At 45.6% G+C, this 27137-nt stretch overlaps 1 protein-coding gene across 1 annotated transcript in view; it reads left to right on the top strand.

The window, feature by feature from the left end:
- Positions 1-2569: 2569 nt before the first annotated feature.
- The window catches only part of LLGL2 (LLGL scribble cell polarity complex component 2), a 33271-nt gene continuing 8703 nt past the window's right edge, over positions 2570-27137 (top strand). Inside the window, exons 1-14 of the mRNA XM_063175567.1 lie at positions 2570-2653; positions 9741-9848; positions 15956-16053; positions 17055-17136; positions 18388-18503; positions 19048-19206; positions 19910-20072; positions 20247-20379; positions 21166-21220; positions 21405-21559; positions 24845-25062; positions 25546-25613; positions 26534-26687; positions 26785-26889. Coding sequence (XP_063031637.1) covers positions 9774-9848; positions 15956-16053; positions 17055-17136; positions 18388-18503; positions 19048-19206; positions 19910-20072; positions 20247-20379; positions 21166-21220; positions 21405-21559; positions 24845-25062; positions 25546-25613; positions 26534-26687; positions 26785-26889 — 1581 coding nt within the window. The 5' untranslated portion in view covers positions 2570-2653; positions 9741-9773. The remainder of the gene's footprint in view (positions 2654-9740; positions 9849-15955; positions 16054-17054; positions 17137-18387; positions 18504-19047; positions 19207-19909; positions 20073-20246; positions 20380-21165; positions 21221-21404; positions 21560-24844; positions 25063-25545; positions 25614-26533; positions 26688-26784; positions 26890-27137) is intronic.

Consider the following 27137-nt stretch of genomic DNA (forward strand, 5'->3'; position numbering starts at 1 on the left):
TCAGGAGTTGTTTTCCTGATTAATTAAATATTACAGAAAACAGAGCCTGTGATAACTGGAACCTTGGGAAGTTGGCCACTTTACTGGCTTCACCCACCCAGACGGCTCAGGCATAATATGTGAGTCTGTTTGGCTTAGCTGGGCTTTTCTGGGCTGGAGTACACACTGCTTTGTTCTTGAAGCCACTGGCTCTCCAGCTTTCTCACCTCGTGGACCACCAGCCTGCCTTTCCTGAGTCATCTTTTGCTGACTATGGACCGTTAGAAAACACTTTGCTGGTGATCCCTTTGTCACATGTAAAGAACCACTGTGCTACACCAATGGAATGATTGGAGTGTCACTGAGATCAGTCAGGGACAGAATAAGCTGATCAGTGCTGGTGGCCTGAGCCTCTGTCATTCATCTGTGCCAAGGACCATCAGATCAGATTCTGGTCTGGAAAGGGCACAGCCATAAACTCAGTCACCTGGAGGAAAGTTTCCAGACACTTGAGAGCAGGAAACTGTGCCTTGAACACAATTTCGTCAGCCAGAGGCCAAAGAAAGCCCCAGAGCATTGCAGATGGCAGCTTGGCTTCCTGCAGCAGCTGTGCTGAGATGCATTTTGGCCACACAGTGTTAAACCATGCTAAAACTTCACCACCACTATCAGCACACTGCATCTGGCAGTCTCACCTGGGCTGAGTTGCAGCCCCTCTCCTTCAGCCCAACATCCTCTTTCCTGGCTGTGGATCCTTGTTATTTCTCTTGCACGTGAGAGGTCCCTGAGTAAAGAGAAAAGCTACAAATTCCTCATGAGCTTTCCAGTCTGCTCTCCACCAGGATATCTAGGTACCAAATTTGCTTTAGCCTCTATGCCAAAAGTGCCAGGTGCCAGAAGGTCTGCTCAGTGGGTGGAAGTGAGCTAAGCAAGGCTGTGTTTGATATCAAAGTTTTCAGAACTGTAATAGCAACTGGTTTAGATGTACTTTATTTGGTGTTTTTTTATTCTTTCTGGAGATGTGGAGAACGCTAAGCAATAAAAAAAAACAAAAAAAAACAACCCTTTTCCAACAATTCAAGCTCCTCGGTGTATTTCTTAAATCTCCTAGAAATGTTCAGTTATGCAGAGGGAGACTGTGGAGGCTGCTGGGACCCGAGCAGCAGCAGCAGCAGCAGCTGGTGAATGCCTGCTCAAGGTCACGCTGTGGCTGTAACCCGGGTAACCCTGCTCCTACGCCGGCTGTTCCCGGGCAGGGCAGCGTGACTCACGGCCTGGAGGTGTCCCTACATCCTGCTGGCACACGACACCTCTTCCTCCTTCATCTTCCTCCTGCGTGCTCAGGGTATCGTAGCCCAGGGTGCCGGGGCTCTCCTGTTTCGCACACACGCCCCCGTTATCAGATGCTGGAAGTCGGCGGGGCTCTCCTGAGGTGAGGGGTCTGGCGGCTCCTCCCACGCTCCCTCCCCTTCCTCTTCCTCCTTCCAGCAGGGCTTTGGCTCCGATACTTTCGCTAAAGCCGGGGTTGGCAGCCCCAGCTGCCCTCAGCGTTCTCCCAGACTGTTTTACAGATTAAAGGCAGTGGGAAGGGAGTTTCTAAGAACAGACGCAGCCAGGAGAACTCCAGCCTGACCCACAAGGCTCATGTTTGTCCTGGAATTAGGTCAAACTCACTCCTGTTGATTTCAATCAGTCTCATCTCTTTATGCCAAGGTGGAATTGTATCGATGAACTCTAGGAGAGCCACCCAGTGAGTTTCACTGGGGCAGAGACTCCCTGATTCAGCACAAGACAATTACAATTTAATAACCACTGCAGGGAGGATTGAGAAACTGTGGCTGCCTTGCTCAGCACTGTAACATCTGATGGTGTCTTTACCCACCCCAGAACAGGAGCATGATCCAGACTGATACCACTGCTCCACTTTGGCCTGTGATGCAGATCGGCTGAGCATTGCAAGAAGATGAGAGAACTGAATGTTTAATTGAAAAACATAACTTTTGGAAACGTGGGTGAAATACTGCTACTGGACCCTTGTCAGAGGTAATTTCAAGCTTTTGCATGGATGCAGAGTGGACAGACTTTCACCTGCCATTGCCCTATACATAAATACAGCTTCTTTGTCCATCTGCTGTTCCCTGCAGCAGGATAGGGCATGGCTGCTGCGGGACTGTGCGGTGGGACTTTGTATTCCTCTCTCCAGCGAAGGCTTTGACTTTTTGCAAAGTTTGCCAATTTTTACAGGCAAGGCTGTGAAAGCTGGGATCTCCCTGGCGGCGCTGGAGCCGGGAGGAAGGGCCTGGAGTCCGGTCCCCGCTTTCCCCGCCGCCCTTTCCCGGGCCGCCTTTCCCGGCCTGTTCCCGGTGCCGGGTGCCCGCGCTCCCGAGCCGTGCGGTGCTGCTCTCTGATTGGCTGCAGCGAGCGCGCTGCTGAATTATTCATGAGCGCGCCGGCCGAAAGGGAGGCGGAGCCGCGGGCCGACCTCATTTGCATGCGAGGCCACGCCCATACATGCGATTTGCATAGCAGGCCCCGCCTACCGGGCGGTCCCGCCCCCGGCCCCGCCCGCCGCGCCCCGCCCGGAGGTGCCCGCGGAGCGAGGCCGCCGCGCAGCTGAGGGGGAGCGGGCGCGGAGCGGAGTGCGGCCGGGGCGGCCCGGCCCCAGCCCCCGCAGGTAAGCGCTGGTCACTGAGGCCGTGCGGGGAGGCGGGAGGGGGTCCCGGCGGGGGGTCCGGCCGGCACGGCCCCGGCAAAGCTCCCCGGGGCGGCCCCCGCCGTGCCCGCCCGTGCTGGGCTGCGCGGCGGGGCCGGCAGGTGCTCGCCGTGCCCCCGCCCCTGAGGGGGTTCCCTTCGCCGGTGCCCGGGCTCTCGGCACTGCCGGGGCCGGCCGTGTCGGGGCTGCCCGCACGTGAAGCCCCGGCGCACCGGGGACGCCGGCAGTGTCTCCGGTGGAACTTGCAGCCGCGGCGCTGAGGGCTGGCGGGGTTTTGTGTGCGGCTGTGCCCGCTCCCGGCTCGCTGCGCTGTGTCTGTCCCGGCCGGAGCGCGCAGCCCCGCGGGTACCGCTCCGCATCCCGGGATTCCCCGGGGAGGTGGCGGCAGCGGCCGCTCCGGGACTTCCTGCCGGGCCCTCCAGCGGGTCCGGGCCGGGGCCGCTCCCGCCCGTGCTGCGGTCCGAGATGCCCCGGCCCGCAAGTCTCCAGTGCTGCCGCTGGCTCCGAGCAGCGGTTCTTGGAGAAGACAAGAGCAAGAACTGCAGTGACTCTGACTCCCTCGGGATATTCTGTTAGCATTTTCTCTCTCTTTTTTTTTTCTTTTTTTTTTTTTTTTTTTTTCTCTCTATGCCCATATTAAATGCATCTTGTCACTATTGGTGGTTTTTCTTTCCCCTCCCCAAAGCTGCGAGAACTTGCTGAATGAAGGAGCACGTTACTTCCAGCACGCAGCAGACAGGTGTAATAAACCGGTGAAGGAAGTTGTTCAGCCTTTGTCTCAGGTTGCCCTTCACTGTGCCGTGGGAACAGGCTCTTGCTGGTATCTCCCGTCCTGGAGCTGAGGCTTAACCTCGGTGTTGGAGAAAGCTTTGCCTGTTTGTGTTTAGTTTTGTTGATGGTGTAATGCAGTTGAATCAGGCTCCCGGGTCTGTGTTTCTGCAGCCAGTGGCACAAAGCCGTGTGTTGGTGTGGGGATAGTGACAGGACAGGGGGACAGCTCCACTGAGATGGTAGAAGTAAAAGTTGTCCATTGTCATGTCTTACTTGATGGGGAATGCTGCTCTTTGTAGTCATCTGAGAGCACTTCAGTCAACTGGAATATCTGGCTTTACCAAGTCCCAGCTGAAGCTGTGTGCCCAGAGCAGCTGCCTGGTGATCTGAGCATTGAATCGGGAAGCTGGTGCTTCTGGCAAGTTGGATGCAAAGTGCTGGTACGGCCCAAGGCTCCTCCATGCGTCCTGGCACGTTCCTGTGGGGATAGACTGGCCCGTGGAGGAGATGAGGATGATCCGGGCCAGTGGTGAGCAGTCTCTAATCCTGCTCAGTGCTGCTTGTAGCCTGCCAAGGGGCTCTGTATAGTTCGTGGTATTGGAGAGGGAGAATTCTCAAACATCTTCATAGGATGGTGCTGAGGAACGTCTTTTATTTGGTTTTGAACAAATTGCATCTGCTACAACAGCTGACCGAAGAAGAGTACTGGAGGAGTTAAACCAGTTGAGAGCTCTTTATCTTCCAGTGGCCTTCTGGTATGGTAACATAATTGTTCCTGGGAATTGCTTATGGAAGAGGTGTGTCTTTTCTTGGCTGACACAGAAGCTTGAGAAATGTCAAAGAGCAAGGGAGGTTTTAAACGTATGTCTTGCAGTTAATACATGGCAATAAGAGTGTGTGATACTCCCAGTACCATCATCTTTCTTTAAAATACCAAAGGAGGATCTTTCTTTAAAATACCAAAGGAGGCACTGGTTTGGTTTCTGTGCAGAAACTGTGTGAAAACTCCAGTTCTTATATAAACGTTTCTCACAGCTGGATCTCTTTGTGTTGCTTTATGAAGCAAATGCTTTTGTGTGTTGTTCCATCGACCCACTGTTTGTAAAGTGCCGCTCCAAAGTTACAAGCCACTTTTCTGTTTGATGCACGCTCCTTAGCAAAGCCTACAAAAGGCTTTGCATCATGGGCAATAATGTTGTTCATTGCAAAGACTTTGTTCTGCTGTAGCATTTTGAAACTTTGTGTTGTCATGCCCCCATGACGAGGAGAGCACAATGGGAGTCCTAATGACACACAAGGTTTGCACAATTCCCAAATTCACTGCAGGTGGGCGGTTCCTGGTAACTCCGAGTACAAGGCTGTTGGCAGTGCATGAACTCGCCAGAGTTGTGCGATTAGTTCTCAATTATTTTCCAAGAGTTCTCGGAGAATCAATGTCTGATACTTTGTTTAATATTGTTTGTGTTTTAGGAGGGCAGCCACCTGCGCATAGTGTTGCCACAGTCTGTTCAGTTGTTCATTTCACTGTCTGTCTCTCCAGGTTCACTGAAATAAATTCTCTTAGGAGGATCTTTTGGTTTTCCTCTCTGCCTGCTGTATGCAAGGTGCACATGAATACTCTGCTGTTTATGAAGCTGCAAGTGGTGGGGGGTAGCAGTGGCTCAGCAGTTGTGTAAGGGAGATCTCTGCATGGTCTCATTAAACTGAGATTAATGTTAGAGCATCTTCCTTCTCCTGGGAAAAGGAGGTGGTGTCTTACTCTTCTCTGTGTTCTGCAACTGCTCCTTCCCTTGCTTTGGCTGTTCTGCTTGGCTTGTGCTTTCTTCTTGAGTATCTGCCTGACAGTGTGTCACAGCCAAGCAGGGTGGTAGAGATGAACAGTTAAAGAATAGCTCAGGCTCGTTTCATTGATTTCAAGCTAAAATTGTTCTTAAATTTGTCCTTTCACAGTGAGTCATGGCACCTGTAATCGATAAATGTGATAAATCTGGTGTTTAGGTGATACTTTGCTCAGCTCTGGTGCTAAGGAAGAGCTTTTTGCTGTGCAGCTGCCCCAGCCTCTGTTGTGTTGCTGCTGTGTTGGTAACAGCAACAAGGCAAAAACTCCTGGCTGAGGAGAGAACCTGGTTCAGACAAGGCCATGGGAGTGACTGTTTGTTACAGCAGCACCAACTGCCTGCAGTTCAAACAAAGCTGCTCGATAAGGCCTCTTTTATTTTAGCAGGGTTGATAAAGTGTTATCAGCTGCATAGGTAGATGTTCTTCCTTTAAGGACCTGTAAGCAGGAAGGAGTGCTGAGGAAGGAATGAGAAGGAAACCTAAATCAAGGCAGGATTTAGGAGTTCTTGAGATACTTGCTGGCATTTTGAAAAGAAAGCTCTTGGACTGTATCCCATTGAGAACCTGTTCAAGCTGAGTAAAGGTTGCCAAAGAAGCACACAGATGGTACCTTGCAACTCTGCTACGTGAGCAAAATAAACTCATTATGGGTATGTTTTTGTTGTGGGGTTCACTTGAGACTGCATCCACACTTAATACTGTCTACGTAATAAAAACTTCTGACCTGGGCTTCCTCTTCTGGCAAGACTGGATTAACTTGTGTGATTGGGACTTACAACATTTTGGCTGGAAATTCCACTCTCATGAGAGGACATAAGGAAAAATTGCAACAAATTTCTGCACGGGGTAGTCCCCTGCCAGCCTATGCCAAGTTGATGGAGAAAATGATGGAGTGTTTCAACAAGCTGTGCATGGGCACCAAGATGCATTGCTGTGTGCAGAAGCAAGGAAGCCAAAGGAAAACGTGGAGCTCTGGGTTGGTGACACTCAGCAGTGAGAAACAATTAATGCTGCTCCTGGGAAGGAGCTTTTGTCCTTCTGTTGAACGTGGGTTCACATGCCAGGCTCACAGCATCTGAAATGAGTGGAGCTGAGCAAGGAGGACAGAGTGAACTCTTGTTGTGATGTTAAACTGCTCCTTAGCGTCTGATTGGAAACAGGATTGTCTTGCCACTCATGCTTTCATTGCCTTTCCATATGAATAGTGAGGAGATTTTGCTTTGTGTCTGGATCTAATCCAGGGAGGTGAAAAAGGGGGACTTTACTGTATTTAGCTGAGCACTCAGGTAAGGAAGCAGCAGGAGTTTGATGTTCAGGGCACTCTGAGCTCTGCTGTCAGGTGTCCATGTCCTGAGTACCAGCAAAACTTGGGTTGGCTCAGCCTTGGGCTATTGTTCCCTCTAAACAGCTGCTCTCAGTGCATCTTAAATGAGGAGAATGTTGCACATAGTTTCTGGTAAAAGGCTTGTCTTTGAAAGCCTAAAGAATTGTTTCCCTGGAAAATGAGAACATTAGATACATGCAGACCTGGCATAGCTTCAGAGGCTACTGGAGAATTCCTCTCTGGCTACTGGTAGCCACAACTGTTACCAGATGCTTGTAAATGCTGACTGGCAGACAACTGCAGAGCACATGGGGCTGGAGTTTTATGTAAGACTCCAAAGGTGTGTGGGAGAGAAACTAAACTGCTAAAATGTAAATGTGCATCTGGAAGATAAGATTATACAGATTGTGGAATCTATTTCTAGAATTGGAAGAGATACTTGGTTATTGTACTAAAACCAAAATTCTTCTCTTTGATAAGTGTCTTGTAAACTTGTGATAATAACTTTTGGAAAACCTGTGCTGCAGTGGATGCTATTCCTTCTTTGCCTTTGTTCAAAACTGTTTGTCCTCTCATCCTCTCCCATACTGTGACACTCAAAGGTTCTTTGGTCAGAAAGAAACTCTAGTATCAGTCTATGAGAGGTGACTTTTGTAGCTTGCCTTCTCTGATCCTCTCAGCCCTTCAGGGTGATGGTTCTTCAAGTGAGTTACTGCTCAGTTCAGAACTACTACACTTGTTAGCCTGTTGGACAAGTTGTTGTGGGCTGGAGTGTGAATGTTGGAGCTCTTGAATAAGCAGGCTCAAACAGCATGCTTCAGGATGCCATTAATATTTTAGGATAAAACATTCTAGCAAGTTTTAAAATGTAAAGTTGTGTCTCTCTCAAAACAAGCCCCCCGTTCTTTGCTCCTAACACTGAGTTTGTCTCTGCTGGCACAGCTGAGGTCTTTTGTTCTAAAGTGGGGAGGGTAATTAGTAGAGTTTCTCTGTGGGTTTGCCTCGTTTGACAGGTCCAGGATATTGATTGACAGGAGGAAAGGGTGCGTCTCCTTGGCACTTTCCTTTGCTTGTCTGGCTCAGGGCAAGCTGTGTGTTATACATGGGCATGATCTGCTGTCCTTTCATTGCACAGCACCTTGTCACTGCTCTGTAACTTTTGCTAACTTAATTTCACAAAGCTACAGTCACTTTATGTCCCTCTCTCAGGCGTAGAAGTCTTACAATCTGACACTATTTTTGAAATTTCAATTGAGGTGCTAAATCATTGGAGAAGGATTTACTTTCCAAGTAAAGTACACTTTTATTCTTCCTCTCTTTACTGAGGTCCTCATATGTTTCTGTGCACATTCTTCACCCCTGCATGTGCTGGTGGCCCACAAACACAGAGAGCTGCAGCTGCCCTGCCCAGAGCCAGTTCTTCTGTGGTAGTTGGTGCTGCCAGTGATTCTAGGTGACTGGAATGTCACATAGGTGACATATTCCAGTCACCTAGATCCTAGTAATTCTAGGGACTGAGTGACCCAGGTGATTGATTCTCGTGTGGTCCTCTGGTCCTCTGAACCAGGGCTGCATTGCAGGCCTTTGGTGAGCTCAGGGCAGTGCTGCACAGGTGGCTGGAGATGTTGGAGTGTGAGCAGGAAAGGTAAAAGGGCAGTAGTGCAACAAAGAGGTACAAGTTCAAGCTCAGGGAGTTTCTAAAGAGAGTTCTCAAAATATGCCTGTGGAGCATGTAGAAGCATCCTGTTTATCACACAATTTCCTTCTTTTGGACCTTCACAGCTGGTGCAAGGCCTTGCTAGGAACTCTTTGAAAAACAGCTCAAGCTCTTCAGGAGTGCTTTAGGTCATTATCCAAGGGCCATTGTTGCTGGCAGGAGCACAGAAGCAGCCACCCTGTTTCCAGCTGTGCTGTTCCTATCTCTGCAGGTGTGAAAGCTTGTCCCCTCAGTCATCACCTCCAGCCCCACTGTTTGAAGGGTTCAAGCCCCTCTGGTCAGGTACCAATTCCTTTGGTGCTCCTGGTCCCTCTTTCTCATGCAACGTTGGCCCCCTGCTCCCCACCTTGCTGTAGTGTGTATGGACCTCTTCTGACCGTGTCTGATATCCATTCTGACCCTTCACTGCATCTCAGAAGTTCTGGCCCCACTGCACATGTGTGTCATGTACAGAGTAGCTGGCAAATTGCTCCCTGTCCAGCAAATTAAAATAAAATACTGAGTGACGTGTCTGTAAACTGCAGCCTGTGAGAGATGGCCAGGGCAGGCAGGAACACTAACACCAGGGTAAGTTGTCAGGATTGAATTCAAGCCTTTGCTCTTGAATTGGCAAGGTTCACTTGTCACTTGGTCCCTGTGCAGAGGGGAGATGTGACAGCCTCCTGAGCTGAAGGGAGCAGGAAGGGAGCCTGGGATCCCCGTGTGATTGCTGGCTGGCCAGCCAGGTCTGATTTGTCCTGCTTGGATCCTCCTGTGGGAGGCCAGGCCCTGGGACACTGCTTTGTGCTTTGTGCTACGGCTGCACAGTGAATTGCAGGTGCGAAATTCCCTTCCCTACCCCCACCTCGAGCAGGGAGTTCGGCTTGATATTTTACAAAAGCAAGTTAATAATTAATGCAGCTCCCCTGCAGGCAGCACAGCGCCCTTTCTGCTGTGCCCGTGGAGAGACCTGAAAATGGGATTCTTTCTCTCTTTGGCTCAATAGCTGGAGGGTTACCTGGGGTGAAAACTGATGCTAGTCAATAATGCCTGAGCCTGGGAGTTGGCCTTTAGGTTGGGTCTGTCTGAATGTTTATGCAAATGCTGCAGTTTTGCCTTTTCTTTGGATAAGGTCGACTCAAGGGATTGCAAAATGGCCGAGTGCAAAATCCTTTTTAGAATCCTCTTGTTTTATCTGTGCTAGTTTGCTTAATCAATGTGAAAATAGAATTGTGAAGTGCTGCAGCAGAGAGCTGTGCTAGACTGGTATCAGGTTTTAGTCACTCGATAGTGATGTTGTCTCAGTCTGCTCTGGCTGATTTGTTACCTGCTAAACCAAAATAAATAACCTACTTCTGCCTGCTTTCTGCTCAGGCTGCTTTTGTTTATATGGGCTCTTCTTTTCTCTTTTTTGTTAGGATTTTTGTTGCCAAGATACTACAGCGAGGAAGATGAGAAGGTTCTTAAGACCCGGACACGATCCAGTGCGAGAGAGGCTCAAGCGCGACCTTTTCCAGTTCAACAAGGTACAGGGCTTTCCTCAGGCTGCAGGGCAAATCTGTCCTGAACACTGCATCCTGCAAAAGGAGGGAAAAACCACTTGAGTGTGGGTGGAAAAGTTAAATTTAGGAGAGGTGCTGGTTTGTTCTCTTTTTAGTTCTGCCTTTTTCTCCCCGAATGTGCCTGAGTAGTTTCCTTTAAGGTCCTGGGCATGTTCTCAGTTCTGTCTCCTTTTTCAAGAGGAAGGATATTGTGATGCTCTTGAGTGGCACTTGCTGAAAGAAGAGATCTTCACAGCAGCTTTTCTGTCCTCTGAGTGGTCTGTCGCTTGTCCTGCTATGTGCTGGGACTGTTTCTGTTATAGGTAGTCCTTGTTAGGAAAATAAACATTTTTCTAAAGGTATGCATGAGCCACAGCTTGTGATGCAGTGTTGTACACAATGCAGCCAGAGTTCTTTGTTCCTGATTATCCTTTGGATTTACAAGTGTACCCCTGCTTTTAAATGTGCATTTAAAAGGCTGGGCTATCACCTAGACAGCACAATGGCCATTAATAATCAATTTACTATTGTCTGAATCTGTTTCTACATTTTTTCCTTCCCTCTCTGTGAAGAAGAAAGTGCAATGGCTGTGCTATCTGTGCAACAGTTTTTCTTTTGAGCTCTGGCCAGGAGCATAATGCTTTTATCTTTAAAAATGCCTAGTATTAAATCATGGCTAGGCTAATGGCTACTTACACTTTCTTTGGGGAGCAGAAACGTATTTGTAGGTTTTGTGTTTCCAAGGTTTAAATGGAATTTTGCTGAAAAGTGTAATGGATAAATGAAATCAGCCTGGGAAATAACCTCCTTGATTCATTGTAATTGTACTGTAGATGGATACTTGAAGTGGAACTGTGGATATTTGAGATAAATGATTTAATGTAATTGGTACTAAGCACACCAATTCCATGCATTCCTCCCTGCCATTGGGGAGACAAAGGAACTCGAGAGTGCTTCAGGTCTGTTTTCTGCCTGCTGCCACCAGGAAATCCTAGTGCAGATGCAGTAGAAAATTCAGTAAATGCAGACCAGGTTTGAGTTGTTTGCATCTGGCTAAATGCAATGTCAGCTTCAGAAAAGATGTCCCAGGGATGGGTCAGAGTTGCTTATGAGCATTTAAAATTATATATACCTTGGAAAAACTCTGCTGTTTTAGGGATGGCTCTTCCTTGACTATGCCTTTCTCTTATGAGAATGTTTGGCTAAGCTTTACCTGCCAGAGACACACTAATTTGGATAATGCAAAACAGGGTTGAAAGAGGTAGCTTTTGCAGCAGAGGAAAACTTCCAAATATATTAGAAGCTGACATCAGGATTTGTGACTCCATTTGATTCAGTCCTGAAGGTAAATATGACATCTTGTTTCTAGGGAGACAACTACTTTGGACATTTCCTAATGTTTACTCTCATTACCAGCTTGGTAATTAAAGGCCTTGTAAAATTCATTTGCACCTTTAAGCCACAGTAACTTGTTCTTTTCTAATAAGAATCAGAAGGGAATGAACATTATACCAGAATCTTTTACAATCTACTTTTTTCTTGCATAAAAGTGAGGGATTTTTTTCTCCCAAGTCTTGTGTCTCCCATTCCAGTATTTCTAGAGATAATGGGTCATTTGAAAGCTTCTGCCCTTTGATCCAGTAAACATCTACTCACAGCTAGGTAGACTGAGAAAATCTGGGAAAGTCAGACCTTAATTCTGAGTTGTTGAAGGTTGTGGCTTCAAGGAGCCAGGAATCATAGTGCTTTGTGTGCCAAGGCTGTCCTGGTCTAATGTGCTATTAGAGCAAGCACATTAGTGCTGGTAAGCAAGTTTTTAAACATGTGTTATTTGAGGTCTTTGAAAGACTTCTGGTTAAGAACCTGCTTGGGAAATATTTTGTGGGCCTGTAAAGTTGCTGATCAGAGAAATTGCACGGTGGATTTGCACCTCTTCAGTGTGTGATGCAGGCCATGACTAAAGGCAAGGTCTGCACCTTAAAGTGCTGGGGATTCCTGCCCTCATTTTACACTGAAGTTGAACATAAATGCATAAATGCCTGATGCCTCACAGAGTTAGTGTTTTTGTAGTGGAATGTATTTGACCATGCTGTCCTAGAATGGACTTCAATTTAGAAAGTCTATTTAATTGGTGGTGGTGGATTTTTGTTTGTTTGTTTACTCTGTCAGGTATAAATAGGCTGTGATCTTCTTACTGCTTGTCTCTTGCATTTCTGTTTTGCATAAGGGGTGGTCCAGATGGTTTTAAAGGACTGATTGATGACTGGACTAGCACTTCAAACTGTCTTCAAAGTTGTGTTTGTTTCAAAAAACACCTTCCTAAATTCTGCTAGTCACTTAGCTTTGCATATCTGTTTCTCTGTATGAGTAAGAACTTCCCATACTTGTGTGTACCTGTTGCAAGAATCTGTTTTTAGCTCAGTGGATAGAATGAAGGATAAGGTATGTGGACTTGGCAGTCTACTTCTTTGAGTTTATCCTGCTTTTGGAAGTAGTATTTGGATGCCTTTGGCTCAGTCCAAGCCCTGCAGAAGAAACATGTTCAGGCTGGCATTGTCAGACTAGATGATGGGTAACACGCAGGTGAACCAGCCTGTCTTACAGCTGAATGTTACCCAACTGGGAGCATTGCATTTAATTTATGGCTTCATGGTTTTTCCCCTGTTTTCAGCCTGCCTGCCCCTTTGCTGATGGGGACCTTACCTGAAATCTGAATTAAGCAAAGTGGAGTTAGCACATACAGGCTTCATTGTTTCTTCAAAAGCTGAATTAACAAAGGGACAGGGCTTGTATTGCCTGTGGTTGGGTTTGTCTCTGCTCTGTCATAAAACAATCTGAGAGGAGAAGCAGAGACAAGTGAAAGGAGGAAGACAGAGCTGAATTTCATCGGCACAGCTTTAGTGTGGGCTGGGAACAACTGTTCAGTTTGGCCACATTTTTCCTGCAGTAAACACGACTGACACGAAGCATTTCTGTCAGTGCTGATGACACCAGGCTTGCTTGAGTCTGACAAATCTGTAGAGGACAAGAAAAAGCTCCTACCTTTCCCCATGGAAACAAAGGCCCTTTTGAGAAGGAGGGCACATTGTGGGCACTCTGGTTTCTTATTTCAGCTCTGCTGAAAGGCTCCATTGTAACCTCTGCTGCCTCCTGCCCCCCTCTCTCCCCCTTGCTGCGTTTACCTGCTGGGCAGGTGAAAGGATTGGCTGATGAAAGCTACCGAGGGAAGGGAGGGAGGGCAGCCCAAAGCTGCCTTGATGTGATTTAACAACTGGGTGAAAATAAGCACAAGGAAGAGATCTGGGTAATCAGGACAGCGAATGTGAGTGCCTGACCCTGGTGGTGTCAAATGCAGCCCAAAAGCCACCCTGAAGCCTTTACTGCCCAGCTGTGGAAACAAATGACATAAGGGAGGGTTATCTTTGTTGCATCTTATGGGCATCTTGGTTGAAGATTCAGAGCTACCAGAAACCTTTAGTACATTTACTGCTCTCCATGAGCAGTTGTGTAGCTGTGTAGCACACTGTGGTTGTTACTGATATTTCTCTTTTGCAATTTTGTCTGTGGAATGGGAGGTGCTTAAAATTTTTGGTTGAATGAAAACCTGGAGGAGAAAGAAAATCACCCTCCTGTTATTATTACTGAATCATACACACTTGGTTGTGCAGTTCACAGGTCTCATACTTGAAAATTAAAGCTTTTATTGACTTGTCTAATGTGTTTACAAATTAACACACCAAACCCAGGATCTAATTAGGCCAGTATTAAGGCTGGCGTTGACAGCTTCCTAACAGGCAGCGCAGTATTGTATAAGTCATGGTTTTCTGAGGGTTGTGGCTAAAGCTTTATCTTTTGGGCTGGATGGAATCTTAGAATAATCACAGTTTCTAATTGATGTGTCACTGAAAATTGCACCTGGTTGTGCTGATATCATGACAGTGCAGTGACTGTGAACAAGTTGAAACTAAAACTATCTGGGGGAGTTACACTGGTGTCTCCCTAACAAATTCCTCACTTTGTTTTGGGTGAGAGTGGAATGGTGTTTATTGCCTGTGCTACACCTGATTCATTTAAATGTCTGATTTATTGTTAAGATAACGTTACCTTGGATCTTCTTCCCAGAATTTTGCGCCATAGCTTTATACTCCCACAACTTTGACAATTAGGAAGCTTTTCTGTGGTTCCTCAGTAGCTATCACAGTGCAGAGGAATTCCTCTCTGCCTGTGCTGGGTTAGGAAACTGCTCTGTTTCAATTCTGAGTCCATTGATAAATTCCAAATTTCATACAGCCTTCTCTAGGAAGTTTTACATATGTAGCTAAGCAAAGGTTGGTTAGCAGCAGCATCAAGGGTGACGGTAAAAAGATTGACTTCTCAAAATCTGTTTTTAATAATGCAAACCTAATGCTTAAATTGCCTTCTTAGAATATAAAGAACTTAGGCTGGACATTAAGTAATCAAAAAAGGAAGTAAATTCAGTGGTCTTGGAGCCTGTAGTGCTAATCTTGGCTTACTACCTATAAAGGGTAAAAAAGTTACTATCACTCTTTTGCCCAGCCTAATGAGTTGGCAAGCAGAAAATTGGGAAATGCTCCAATATTTTCAGTTTCATCTTCTAAAGAGGCTCATCTTCCCTTAACCCCAGGCTGGGATACCCAGTATTTAGAGGAGGGAGGTGTTTTCTTGCAGCTTAGGAATTGTGATCAAACGGGTAAAACCAAAGCAAGCTGGCAGACTCTGGAGTCAGCTGGATCCCCCTGTGCTGTGTCTTTGAGCAGGACATTAAAGGGCTCTGCAGCAGCTGGGGCACCCCGGGCTATGGCCTGGCCACAGAAATGAAACCAGCTCCATTTGATTCTCGTGCAGGGGATTAAGTTGGGAAATCACTATGCAGGAAATAAAGTCCAGGTGTTACTTTTAGGCTGAATAAAGCATAAAACTTAAGTGATGTGGTAGCTTTGCTTCAGACACGATGGAAATGAGGCTGGGAGTGAGGAGCAAATGCTGTAGATGGAGAGTTCTCTGCTTTTTATTTATTTTTTTTTTCTAGTAGTGAGTGTAATGAGTTCCTATTCTGTAGCTGGCCAGCTTGCTTTAGAAGAAGGTATTTTCCAGAAGTTGGGCCTTTAAGGATCAGTGTTTTCCAGGAAGCATCCCTATTAATCTGTGGGCACACCAGTCCTCTTTACCTGTGTGTTGGTGCATACTGATTTTGCCTAAACCAGGATAAGAGCTGTGCATTAGCACTTCTGAAAACCTCAGTGCTAAGCAGCTTGGTGGCATCCTGGAAGTATGGCAGGATTTTATTCCCTGGTGTGTAAATGCATCAGCGTGGTGTGTACAGATGCTCCAAATCTCCCTCCTGGAGCAGTTGTACTTTAGGGAAGCCACCAAGGCAAGCCACACTGCTCCCCGTGACAGTGACATTTTTAGTCCCAAATGGCTTTGAATTACTCTGAGGTGGCCCAGCAGGCTCCTGCTCTCATTAAATTCCAATGTTCCTCGTGTTCCTTCTGGAAAATGGAAATGGATCACATTAGTTTTCCTGGATGCTCATAGGAAATCTGTTTAGTTTCCTTGATGAGCACTGATGTTCACTCGTAGCTCTGCATTGCTTTGCAACTATTTCTTCATGTCAGTCACCAAAAAGAGGTCAGGAAGGCTGACCTTTGTGGAATTTGGCAGATAAAGCTGGTCTTACAGTGCACAGTATTTGTGTCAGACTTTGAAATTGTGCTGAGCAGTTGGTTTACAGAAGTGCAGCTGATGTGGAGTGATGGAGTGTGTTGTATTGACTGACTAAGCTGTGCTTAGGCAGAGTTATTTATAATCTTAACATCAAGAGCTGCTCGGGCTACTGTTTTCAGAATATTTCTGTTACACTTCTGGATATCCTGGCTATGGAGCCAGGGATTCTTGGCACACATTCACCATTAGGTTGTTGTTCAGCAAATCAAAAAGATTCTAATACCTTTTTCATCAGAAAAAGCTGCCATTAAGTGCTGTATTTCAGACTGCCATGCCATGTTGAATTTCTGCCCAACAATGTCCATGAAACAAGCTGCTGCTGATGATTTTTCCTTCTCTCCCAGACTGTGGAACATGGATTTCCCCACCAGCCCAGTGCCCTGGGCTACAGCCCATTCCTCCGTCTCATGGCCATTGGGACCCGATCTGGAGCCATCAAATTGTATCCTTTGAGCACTTTGGGTGAGAGTTCTCTAACCTCAGCAGAATTAGTGCAGCTTTGAAGACACTTAAAAGTTAGATTTAGTATGAATTTGCAAGCAAGGGTTGCTGGAGCACTGAAACAGTTTGCCAGGGTTTGGAGTGATTTTGGTCTGATCAGTGTGGGGTTATCTTTCCAAGGGCTGAGCTACAGCTCCAACAGGAGCTGAGCTGATGCAGATATTAAACAAGACTCTGCTCTTGCTATGCAGAAGGTCAGACTAGATCTGGCCTAAGTTTAGCAATCCTTCACATTGTAAATTCCAGGGTTGTTTAAATATTTGGGGCAGGGTTCCTTTTTCTTTTTTTTTTTTTTTTTCCTAAAGCAATTCTATTTCAAAGGTTAAAGCTGGAGTCAGAAATGCTTTCTACTTCCTGAGTTTTTGACCATCCAGGAATTAAAGACCTAAACATTGAAGGTGGTAATTTATTTTTTGTAGCTAATGACGTCCAGTCTGATTTTTGTGTGTGTGAGATAATTCCCATGGCAGAGGCCAGTTAGATGAGCTGTAAAACAGGCATGTCACCCAGCCCAGAAAGGAAAAGTTGGTGCTGTCTCTGCCAGCTTAATCATTCATTGCTGGTGTTGTTTGTGCTCAGAGGCTGGACTCCACATGCAGGCAGTTGCCATCTGTCTCCTGGTTACAAATTAGTTAAGCAGGATTGTAGTGTCTGGGAAACCACTGAACATCCCTGAGAAAAAACAGGGTCCAGGCACCTCTTCTGCATGTACTGAAGGAAGAAGTGAACTTCCCTGTTCTCCACAGTGAGCACAGCCTGCAAATTTCACCAGCATGTAAAATCAAAAGTAGATTTGCATTGATTCTTTGCAGGCCAGCTCACCAACAGTAAAACATGGTTTCAAACTAATCTCTTTTTGTCTTGCTTGCTAGCAAGCTTCTTATCAATTAATTGTAGCTGTGGGTCACCTTAAATACTGTAGATCCTCAACAAACTCATCAGATATGGTGCTCCTGGGGTGGAGTTCATGGGTTTACATGAAGAAAACAACACTGTAATGCAGATTCACTTTATACCTGATCAGGTAAGTGCATTTTCAGTACCTCTGTGACTTATGTAGATCTCTCCTAAACAGGTGTTGATTTTATTCCAGGGATCTGGGCTCCTATTACCAAGTATATTCAAATGCTGCTTGGTTGGGAATGTTTATCCCAGTGAATTCTGTGCTCTCAGCAGTGCTTGTTGCTGTGGAGATGCTCAGTAAAACTAGAAGAGAAGCTTTAAACTAAAGAGTAGCTTTATTGTTCATAACTGTTACTCATTTATCTCCAGTAATATCCTGGGAATGGTAATAAGGCCAGGATAGTTCAGGCAATCTGCTGCAGAAGCAAAAACTTCCTTTTCCTTTTGCAGCCCTTATTTTTTCAGTAGGACTGGGTAGCCTTTCCTCTGCACAACAGACCGACCAGGAGCTGCTGCTGAGCTGATTTAATTATTTTCAGGAGCTCAAAACAGCACTGCTAACCTCATCTGCTGCTAAGTTTGTTGTCTTTGTGTTTGGGGGTATTGACTCTTGCTCCTGGGGATTGCTGAACAGTTATTGCCACGCTCTAAAAATAGGAAAGCAGAATTTTCCAAATGTCTGGTGGCTGTCTAACCACTTTCCCTTGACTGTCCAGACTGCTGTCTAAGTTGCAGACTTTGTTCCCTGGTGCCCCCAGTGTAGCACAAGTGGCCTCTTTTATGAGAGGGATTTAATTCTTGAGGCGGTTTTGGGTGTCTGTTTGCTTAACTAATGGTATAAACTGAAACTCCCATGGGGAGTGTTGCACCAGGTGTGGCTGCAGCAGGTAAAATGCTTCAATTTGAACATCCAGCCAGCAGGGCTGGGCTCATAAAAGGATTCTGACACAACCCTCAGAATGAGGTTGGACATGAAGAATGTGAGGACTGTGGTGTAGCAGAGTGTGTCAGCCCCACCCAAAGCTGGGGTGTGTTCAGCAAACCTGTGCGGAGCCAGGAGCAGGTGAGATACAGCCTGCAGCTGCATGGCTGGGCTTTACAGCACAGGCTGATCTTCAGGAGCCTAAATCCTTGTCATCCCCCTCAGTGATAACCTTTGTAACAGGGTTTTTAGCCTCTAGGCTAGTTCTTGTCTCCCTCCACCCCCCAAATCCCATTGCTGCAGTGTTTGTCCACTGCCATAAAAAACTGAACCAGCTCCCCAGTCCTGTTTTAGCAGGGAATTATGAACAGCAGCAAATCTACTGCTAAATTTACTGTGTTATATTTAATGCTGGCATGCTGAAAAAAGCAAGTTGTGTGATTTTTGCAGTGCCAGCTGGTGACACTGCTGGATGACAACAGCTTGCACCTCTGGAGCCTGAAGCAGCACGGAGGAACATCGGAGCTGCGGGAGGAGAATCGCTTCACCCTCAAAGGGCCACCTGGGTGAGGCACAGCAGGGCTTGCAGCTGGTCTGGGGAATAGGCAAGACAAAAAATTCTGCTGTTGTTTAAGCTAGAGCCTGTCCAGTTCTTACAGCCTGCCACTCCTCTGAATCCGTTGAAAGGGCATCCATGGAAACCAACCAAGAGCTGGGTAGGGCATGGGAGAACAGCTTTTAAATGTGCTCAATCAGTGCAAAGGGTGACACATTTTAAAATATTGTTCATTCACTGCTGTTAATGTCAAGGTTAGGTAAATCTAACCATGCTTTAAGTCAAGCTTTGAAATGCTGTTGTGGTTTTAGTTTGACTTGATCTTGCCAATTTTAAGTGAGCTATTTTTAGGAACACTTAGAGAGGGTTCTGTAAAAAAAGTGTCTGGTTCTTTCTCCATGCACTTGCCAAAATTTCTTACATAATTTGTCTTAAAGCTGATGTTTTCTCTCTTAAAAAAAATCATGCCTCCAAAACAAGTGCTACTGATAAATGTCCCTGTTATGTTGTTAACTCTCCCAGATTCAGTAACAAGAGTCTCTTTGCATCCCCAGCTCCCCACCAAGTGCCACCCAGGTTACAGCTGTGCTTCCCCATTCCTCACGGGAGGTGCTGTACCTGGGCACAGAGAGTGGCAACATCTTTGTGGTGGAGCTGCCCTCGTTCCGAGTGCTGGAGGACAGGACCATCACCCCTGAGGCCGTGCTGCAGCGGTGAGTGAGCAAACAAGATGTGGAATCCCATTACCAGACACATCCTTTGTTAAAATGTCACCCCAGATTATGTACTGGGGCCTCGCTGTTGTGCTAACCATTGTCCATAGCTGCCTGGCTCTCATGAAAGTAACTTTTGGTCCTGGTGTGTGTTAAGTAACAATTTCTGTCCTGGTCCAGCCTGGTGTTGTCACTGTGGAGATAGAGCATGTTCACTTGGGGTGAATCTGCAAACCTTGTGCCCTAGCCCTTGTGTTTAGTTTGAGAAAAAAAAATTGTTTAACTGTAATTGCACATTTATTTTTTTCAACCACTGGCAGAACATCTGGTGCTGCTTTGTTCAAATGGAGTTTTTATCACTCTGCTGAGAACTGTCCTACTTCACTTCTCCTACTGACATTTCCATCTTGCCTTTATTCTGTAAGAGAGTAGGGTGGGTGGTTCAGACTCTCTTTACAGTCCTGGGATGCAGTCCTGGAATTCATTGTAAACCCTGGCCTTTCCTTGAAGAAAGCAGGACTAGGTGCATGTCCATGTGGTAGGCCTGATGTGATGTTTCCCATAAGATATTTCTGCTGCTTGAAAGATTTGTGGGATCAACTGTTTCAACTTTGTTGCTTAATTTCTCATTCTTGCACCTTTTATTACGGTCCTTTGAGGTTGTACTTGGAATCAGCTTCTCTTTTCTCTTCTGCTCCTGCAGGATACCAGAAGATAACTGCAACAGGCGCTCCTGTGAACTGGTGGAAGCCCTTCGTGAGCATCCTAAGAACCCTGACCAGATCCTAATTGGATACAGCAGGGGCTTGATTGTCCTTTGGGACCTGCAGAATAACAAAGCAACACACCATTTCCTGGGCAGCCAGGTATTGATTCAATCAAGAGTCAGTTCAGCAGGGCAGGAAGGGCTCTCACTGGCACTCTGAAGACAAATCAGGTGCAGGGACAGCCTGACAAAGCTGCTTTTTTAGTAAGAACAGGTTGTTTTGGGGAGATAACAGCTCTCTGGAGACCAGTCATTTGTATGGCTTTCTTTTCAGCAACTGGAGAACCTCTACTGGCAGAGGGATGGCAGTAAATTCATTAGTTGTCACTACGATGGAAGTTACAGCCAGTGGCCAGTATCCAGTGACAACAGGCAGGCAGAGCCTCTGGAGAACACTGTGCCCTATGGTCAGTAAGTGAGGTTTAACTGTTGTGTATTTGTCCAAACTCAGACTAATTCTGAGCTTGTGTAGGATATTCAAGTCACAATTCTCCCTAGTGTTTAATGGCAGAATGCAGAGGTGCCTCTTGAATGGCTTGTAAGCCTTGACTAAGGGATTTCAGCCCAGATTTTCTCTTGTATTTGAAACTCCTTTGCATTGTTGAAATCTGTCCTGAACATGGAGAGCAAGTCATGACAATATTAGTGCCCCTTATGAAGAAGGGTGTTGGTGATTCAGCTCTTTGTTTTAGCTGGTGTCCTGTTCAGCAGGAGTTGCTTGGATCCTGTGTAATTAATAATGAGCTGAGTGTATTTTTTGTTGACCTGAGCAGTGATTAAATGAAGCTTCTGATTTGCTGGAAACCATCAAATGGGGATGACCTCACCTTTTGAGTGCAGAGAAGCTTCTCAAGCTCTATCACTCTATATTAGTTTCAGCAATGGCTGTGATTTTAGCAATCCTTTCTAGTTAATCAGCTCCTTCAGCAGCACTTCCACTCCCTGGTAGCCATCAGCAGCATGGTTTGGAACTGCCCCTGAGCCTAAGCTGTGTTTTGCTGTGGAGGTCTGTGGTCAGTGTGTCCCAGAAGATTTGTCTGATGTGGTTGGTCTGAGGAGGTGGTGCTGGCTCCTTCTAATTTAGGTGGCTCCCCTTGGGGTGGAGGGTGAGGTGACCTGGCTGAAGCAGAATCAGCAGCTTCTGATGTAAAGATGCACTTCTTGAATTGTAGCAAATAACTCTGTTTTCTCAGGTCCTTTTCCTTGCAAGGCCATCTCCAAGATCTACTGGCAGACAACAAAAAATGGGTGAGTTTGTGGTGTATCCCTTCAGTCTCACCTATTTGAAGGGTGCAGTGTGCAATGCCATACGAACCCTTTAGAGTAACATCATAAGAACTTGTTGTCAAGCTTTCTTTGACATTTCTTTAAATTTTTTCTTGCTCCTTACTTCAGCACAGACTACTTTAACTCTTTCTTTCTTTCTCTCAAGGCTTCCTTACATAATATTCCAAGGAGGAATGCCCCGGGCTAGCTACGGGGACCGGCACAGTATCTCTGTTATCCATGGCAGCCAGCAAACAGCCTTTGACTTCACCTCACGGGTGATAGACTTCTTCATAATCTTCAGTTCAGATCCTGCTGCAGGTATGTGATGGAAGGGCATTACTGAGGAATTAGGGTAGCTGTGGACGTGTGTGGCAATCTGCCTGGTATAAATAGCATATGAAATGTGATAAGGAGGTCAGTTGTTTGGGGAGTTTCTGAGACTTCAGCAGAGAATCAAAGAATCGTTTCGTTTGGCAAAGACCCTTGAGTCCAGCTGTGAAAGATTGCCATTTAAAAGTGAAATGTAAAATACTGGTGTAAACACAGGGCTGGTTACAAATGCCATACATTCCTCAAAAAAATTAGGCTACTCTGTTAATGAGAAAAAATCTCTTAAGCCTATATCTGTTTAAGCTGGACATTGGATGTAACCAGGTCGTGAAATGAGGATCTGAATATTGTTGTTTGGAAACAGAACTTCAAAGGAGGCTAATAATTAAAACCAGAATTTACTCCCACTGAGACACTGCTTCTTTTAATTAGCACCTGGATTTGTGTCTGGAGCTTTGGGTAACAAATCAGGAAAGGGTGACATAGAACCAAGGGTCAGTATATGGAGAACTTAGTTTCCTTACTGCTGGTGAACATGAATGTAAACTGAATAGTTCTCATTCCTGGAATTGTGTAGAGCTTGTCAGATTCTTGCTTCTGTTGAAGAGCTTTCTTGCCCTTACTTCTGCAGTAACTGTACATTCTTCCTTTTCATAAAACTGTAAAGGGTTTTCCCCAGTAACTCTCAGTTTAATGCTGGTGTAGTTCTTGCTTCTGGTTAACTGGGAGTAACTGAGTATAAAATGCTATTTCAAGCTCCAAAAATGTGCAGGATCAGACTAAACTGCAAATTGTTTAGGAGCTTGTAAGTAAATCTTCTGTTACTGGATCTTCTTAGGGTTTCTAGTCTCTGATTTGCCTGCTAGACTGGTTTCCAGCCCAATTTGTCCTGTGTCCTGCCAGGGAGGGTGGTGACAGCCACAGCTCCACATCCTGGTCTGTCAGTGCAGGTTGGATCCCTCTGGCCTGTTCTGGGAAGCAGAGCAGAGATCCAGGGGAGGAATATCTTGTGAAAAGATGCAGAAAAAAAACAACTTTTGGATTCCATCTTACCTGTCTTCCTAGATCTTAACAGACCCTCTCGGGTCACTGAAAAGAGAGCAGAGAAATCAAAGTGTAACTGAGCAGAAGTACCTGTGTGTGTCTGTTACTGATTTTCCCATTTTCCCTGCACAACCCTGCCCTTTCTGAGCATCTTCCAAGTGTGCAGAACCTACAGGTCTAAATCTTCAAGGTCACAGTGCTGATAAACTTGGGGTACTGTTTCATACTTTGAGTTCAATATTTTTTGGTGTTAAGGAAGGAGACTCTTTTGATTTCTATGAAATTGTCGGAGTGGAGATTCTGGATGATGGAACAAAAGTATTAACAATGGAAGAAATCTGAGTTTTTTAGGTCAGAGTTGGACTGCTTAGAGTTCAGGTTCTGGATATGATTAGAAATCCTTTAGGATGAAATAACTGAACAAACAGGCTTTATATTTATACTTACCAATAATTGAATTATCCAGTTAACACCACTGCTGGTGGGTTCAGACAGGAGCTGCTACAGGAAACTGAAACTGTTGCACTCAGATGAGGAAGTTTTTTACAATAAAATGAGGTTTCTGTGGTTGACAAGCTTCCTTGTGGCTGATTACCTAAGCTTAGTGGATCTACATAGCTTGCCTTGTTTGCCCTTAAGCAGTCTTCCCTGCAATGGCAATACCAAGGTATTAATTGTATACCAAAGCCACTTAATTTAATAAGCACAAAGCTCATGCATTGCAGCGTGGTCGTAGCTGGTGACTTTTCACTACCCTGAATATGCTGTGGAAACAGTGTTTAAAAAGGCCAGCCCTTCCTGTTTCTTTTTTTTTTTTTTTTTAGTTAGGTGGGTGAGTGTGTGGCAATCATGACAAATTTTACTGTGCATGCTGCTTCAGCAACTTAAAATAGATTCTTGCCACAAGAAATGAGCTCAGATGTGTGTTTTTGCAGAGAAAAAATTGTTAAAACAGAGCCCTTTTTGTTAATGTTGGCAACAGTAAACTGCAGGGCTGTTACAGTACAGGGATGGTATTATTAGTTTTATTGTGAAGTCCTGTGGGCAAGTGCAAATGATGGTACATAGGAAGGCAAAGTAAAACTGAATAGAAAACTTTTTTTTCAGGATGAAACTGAACTAATTAGTGATGTGTTGTGGCTGGGCCTAGTCAGAGGTGAAACTTGGGGTGCCTCACTAGTGATGCCAAGTACTAATTACTTGAATTTAATTTTGCTGAGTGAACAGTGTTGGTATGTGCCTTCTTGCAAGTGTACACCAGGTTAATCAACCAAGTAAAGGAGGGAAGTAAAAGTACAGTTTAGAAGGGAAGGTTGGGGAAAAGCAGTTGGGTAGTTTGCTAATGGCTCTCTGTTTATCAACCCCAATTGAGCTTTGTATTCACTCAGATTTCTGGAGCTGTGTTAATTGTCACTGCTATGAACTGGTCTGTGGTTTTGGTTTTCCCCACCAGTTTGGTGCTGTGGCTGACTTGTCAACCTTGTTGCAATAATGTCCTTGTAGACTAAATTTTTTTCACTCAAGATTGTCCATTGGAACCTGAGTTATAATTCTGGTTTGTGTCAGATGTCACCAGTCAAGTTACATTAACATATTTCTTTTTTAGTTGTTCCTAATACACATAAGAATCATTAGATGATGCAGACATCTTTTAAAAAGAAAGTCTAGAGGATGTGTCACAACATATGGGAAGAAGAGAAAATAAAAAGAAAGAGCTGAATTGTAAATACTTGTCAGTTCAAGCAGAGAAGCATTCTGCAGAACCCAAGGCATTAGCATGTTTAAGCAGCTTAGCCTGGATGGACTGTGGTCCTAACACAGCACTAAATGGGTCACTGCTGGGGTGTATGCATGTCTTTCTACCCAGTGCTGTTAATTAGCTGCAGGTAAAGTCTTGGAATTCTGGCTGTTACAGTAGTAAGTATGGACATTGTGTTATTTAGCCATTGTTGTTAACAAATTTTATACTTTGCAATAGAATCTATTAAAAATCACTGTCACAGTCCCAGGAGTGATGTAAAGAAACATGAATTTGCAGTAAATCTGTGTCTTCAGATCCATTCATACTCAATAGGCCCAGTTAACACAGCAGCTTTTAAGGTTTTTTCCAAGAAAAATGCTGAAGTGGAGGTGTGTGATTACGGTTTTCAAAGCAGCCTTACAGGAAGCTTGTTTGCACTGACCTTGGCTGGTCAGTTCTGTCAGCCTCAGTGAATGTTGTTTCTGCAGAGTTTGATGACCCCTCTGCCCTGGTGGTGCTGGCAGAAGAAGAGCTCGTGGTCATAGACTTGAAAAGTGCAGGCTGGCCAGCAGTGCACCCTCCATACCTGGCCTCCCTGCACTGCTCAGCCATCACCTGCTCTCACCACGTCTCCAACATCCCACTGAAGCTCTGGGAGAGGATTATCAGCGCTGGGAGCAAGCAGAACATTCACTACTCCAGTATGGTATGGCAGCTGTGTCCCCCCATGTCCCCCTGTGTCCCTGTGTGTTCAGGTCAGTGTGAGTGCCCATGGTGTGGGTGGTCTGTGTTGCTGATGATCTGCAGAGGGTTCAGCCCCAGCAGACACTGTCTTGCCTCTCAACAGGTCGAGAGAGGCCTTTTCCCAAAGCACTACAGTTCCCCTGGGGAATTAAAATGTGATATTTTTCAAGCTTTGACAAGCCAGAGGGGAGGTCTGAGTGTTCCCAGCTGTCGGTGGTAACAAAGTTCTCATGTAAAAGCATGAAGCTTCTTGGGGAAATGTGTAGAATGCCTTCTAAAAGGCTCAGTTGGTGTCAGAATGGGGACATCTAATCCCAACAAAAGCTGACAGCATGGACTGTTTCACTGCTACTTGCACTGGAGTTCATGCCCTCCTGCTGACTCTGTGTTCTCTGCACACTGTCACTGCCTAGGCAGTCACACACTTCTCTTACTCTGTTTGTAGCCGTGGCCAATTGATGGTGGCACCAACATAGCTCCAGATCCTCCACAGAGGGACTTGCTGCTAACAGGGTGAGTGCTGACCTGAGAACCATCAGGGAGCCCTTTCCAGTTCCCCTTTGTCAACTGACTGAGATTTTCCTATGGAGTTAAAGTCTGCTCATCTTTTAGGGTAGACTGCTTTACAGTGCAGCTTCTCTGCTGGCTTTGTAAAGCCAATTTGTTTTGCTGCTTCTGAGCAAACAGGTCATGATGTCCACAGATAACCCAGAAAGTGTCTGATTTTTAGTTTTGATGTGTTATCCTTTGCCCCTACTCCCAAAGTGTGTAGGAGTGCAGGCACTAATCCAGCCTGGTTCAAAGGCAGCAGTGTTAAAATGAAGCTTAATCTTTCATGTTTTGAAGCATTTTTCCCTCTACCTTACACTTTGAATCTTAAAATAGAGGTTAGCTTGGACTCCTGTCTGCTTTGATCAGCATGAACAGATCTAGCTAAGAGTTGGAAGTAGCTAGCAAGAGATTGTCTCATTGCATTAAAATCTGCCATTTTCTTTTCAATGCACTTTTGAGAGTTTCAGGGGCTGTTCCTCAGATTGCATTCTTGATGGAGCATGTTAGAAGCTTCTCCCCTTGTGTTGGGAGACTTGCAAATTTTTACCTGGAGAACTAAGATTAAAGCTTGATTTAAAAAAAAAAAATTCCCCTTCCCTTGCTGTAACAGTTTTTTTTGCCTGGATGAGTTTTTTCTTCTATGTGCTAAGCTTTTTGCCTTTTCCATATCTTTTTGGCATAATCTTAAATTAGTGTAATGGTGTCAGACCACCAAGAACACCTGAATTAAAGAAAACCAACAATCTAAAACAAAAAATACACAAGAAGCCAAAAACCTTTCTCTTTGTGGTTTGTTTTTTTGATTCTGTATTTTCCCCTCTGTTTTACCCTCCATGTGCTGTTCTCCTGTGTGATGTGTGTTCGTGTATCCTCCCCCCCAGGCATGAGGATGGCACAGTGAGGTTTTGGGATGCCTCTGGTGTCTGCTTGCACCTCCTTTATAAGCTGAGCACAGTGAGAGTGTTCCTGACAGATGCTGATCCCAATGACAACATGAACACCCTGGGGGAGGACGAGTGGCCTCCACTCCGCAAGGTGAGAGAGCTGCTGCTGGTAGAAACTTCCTGAAAACCCGGGGAGCTCTGATTCCTGCCCCAGTTAAAGACCAGCCCCTCTCTGTTCTCTTGCCTAGGTTGGTACCTTTGATCCTTACAGCGATGATCCAAGACTTGGGATCCAGAAGATCTACCTGTGTAAATACAGTGGATACTTGGCTGTAGCTGGTACAGCAGGACAGGTATTGGAATATGAACAGTCAACATAAGCATTGTTTTCAGGGCAGGTTTCAGTGTAATCTGGAGATCTGCTAAAATTCAAAATGCTCATTTCTGTCATGGTAAATTGATCTGTTTTCTGGAAATGATCCATGGAACCCTGCTCTGGTGAGGCCCCACTTTGAGCAATGTATCCAGCACAGGAAGGACATGAAGATAGAGTGAGTCCAGAGAAGGCCACCAAGTTCATTAGAGGATAGAGTAGCTCTGC

This window comes from Melospiza melodia, chromosome 24, assembly GCF_035770615.1.
Source record: "Melospiza melodia melodia isolate bMelMel2 chromosome 24, bMelMel2.pri, whole genome shotgun sequence".
Lineage (NCBI taxonomy): Eukaryota > Metazoa > Chordata > Aves > Passeriformes > Passerellidae > Melospiza > Melospiza melodia.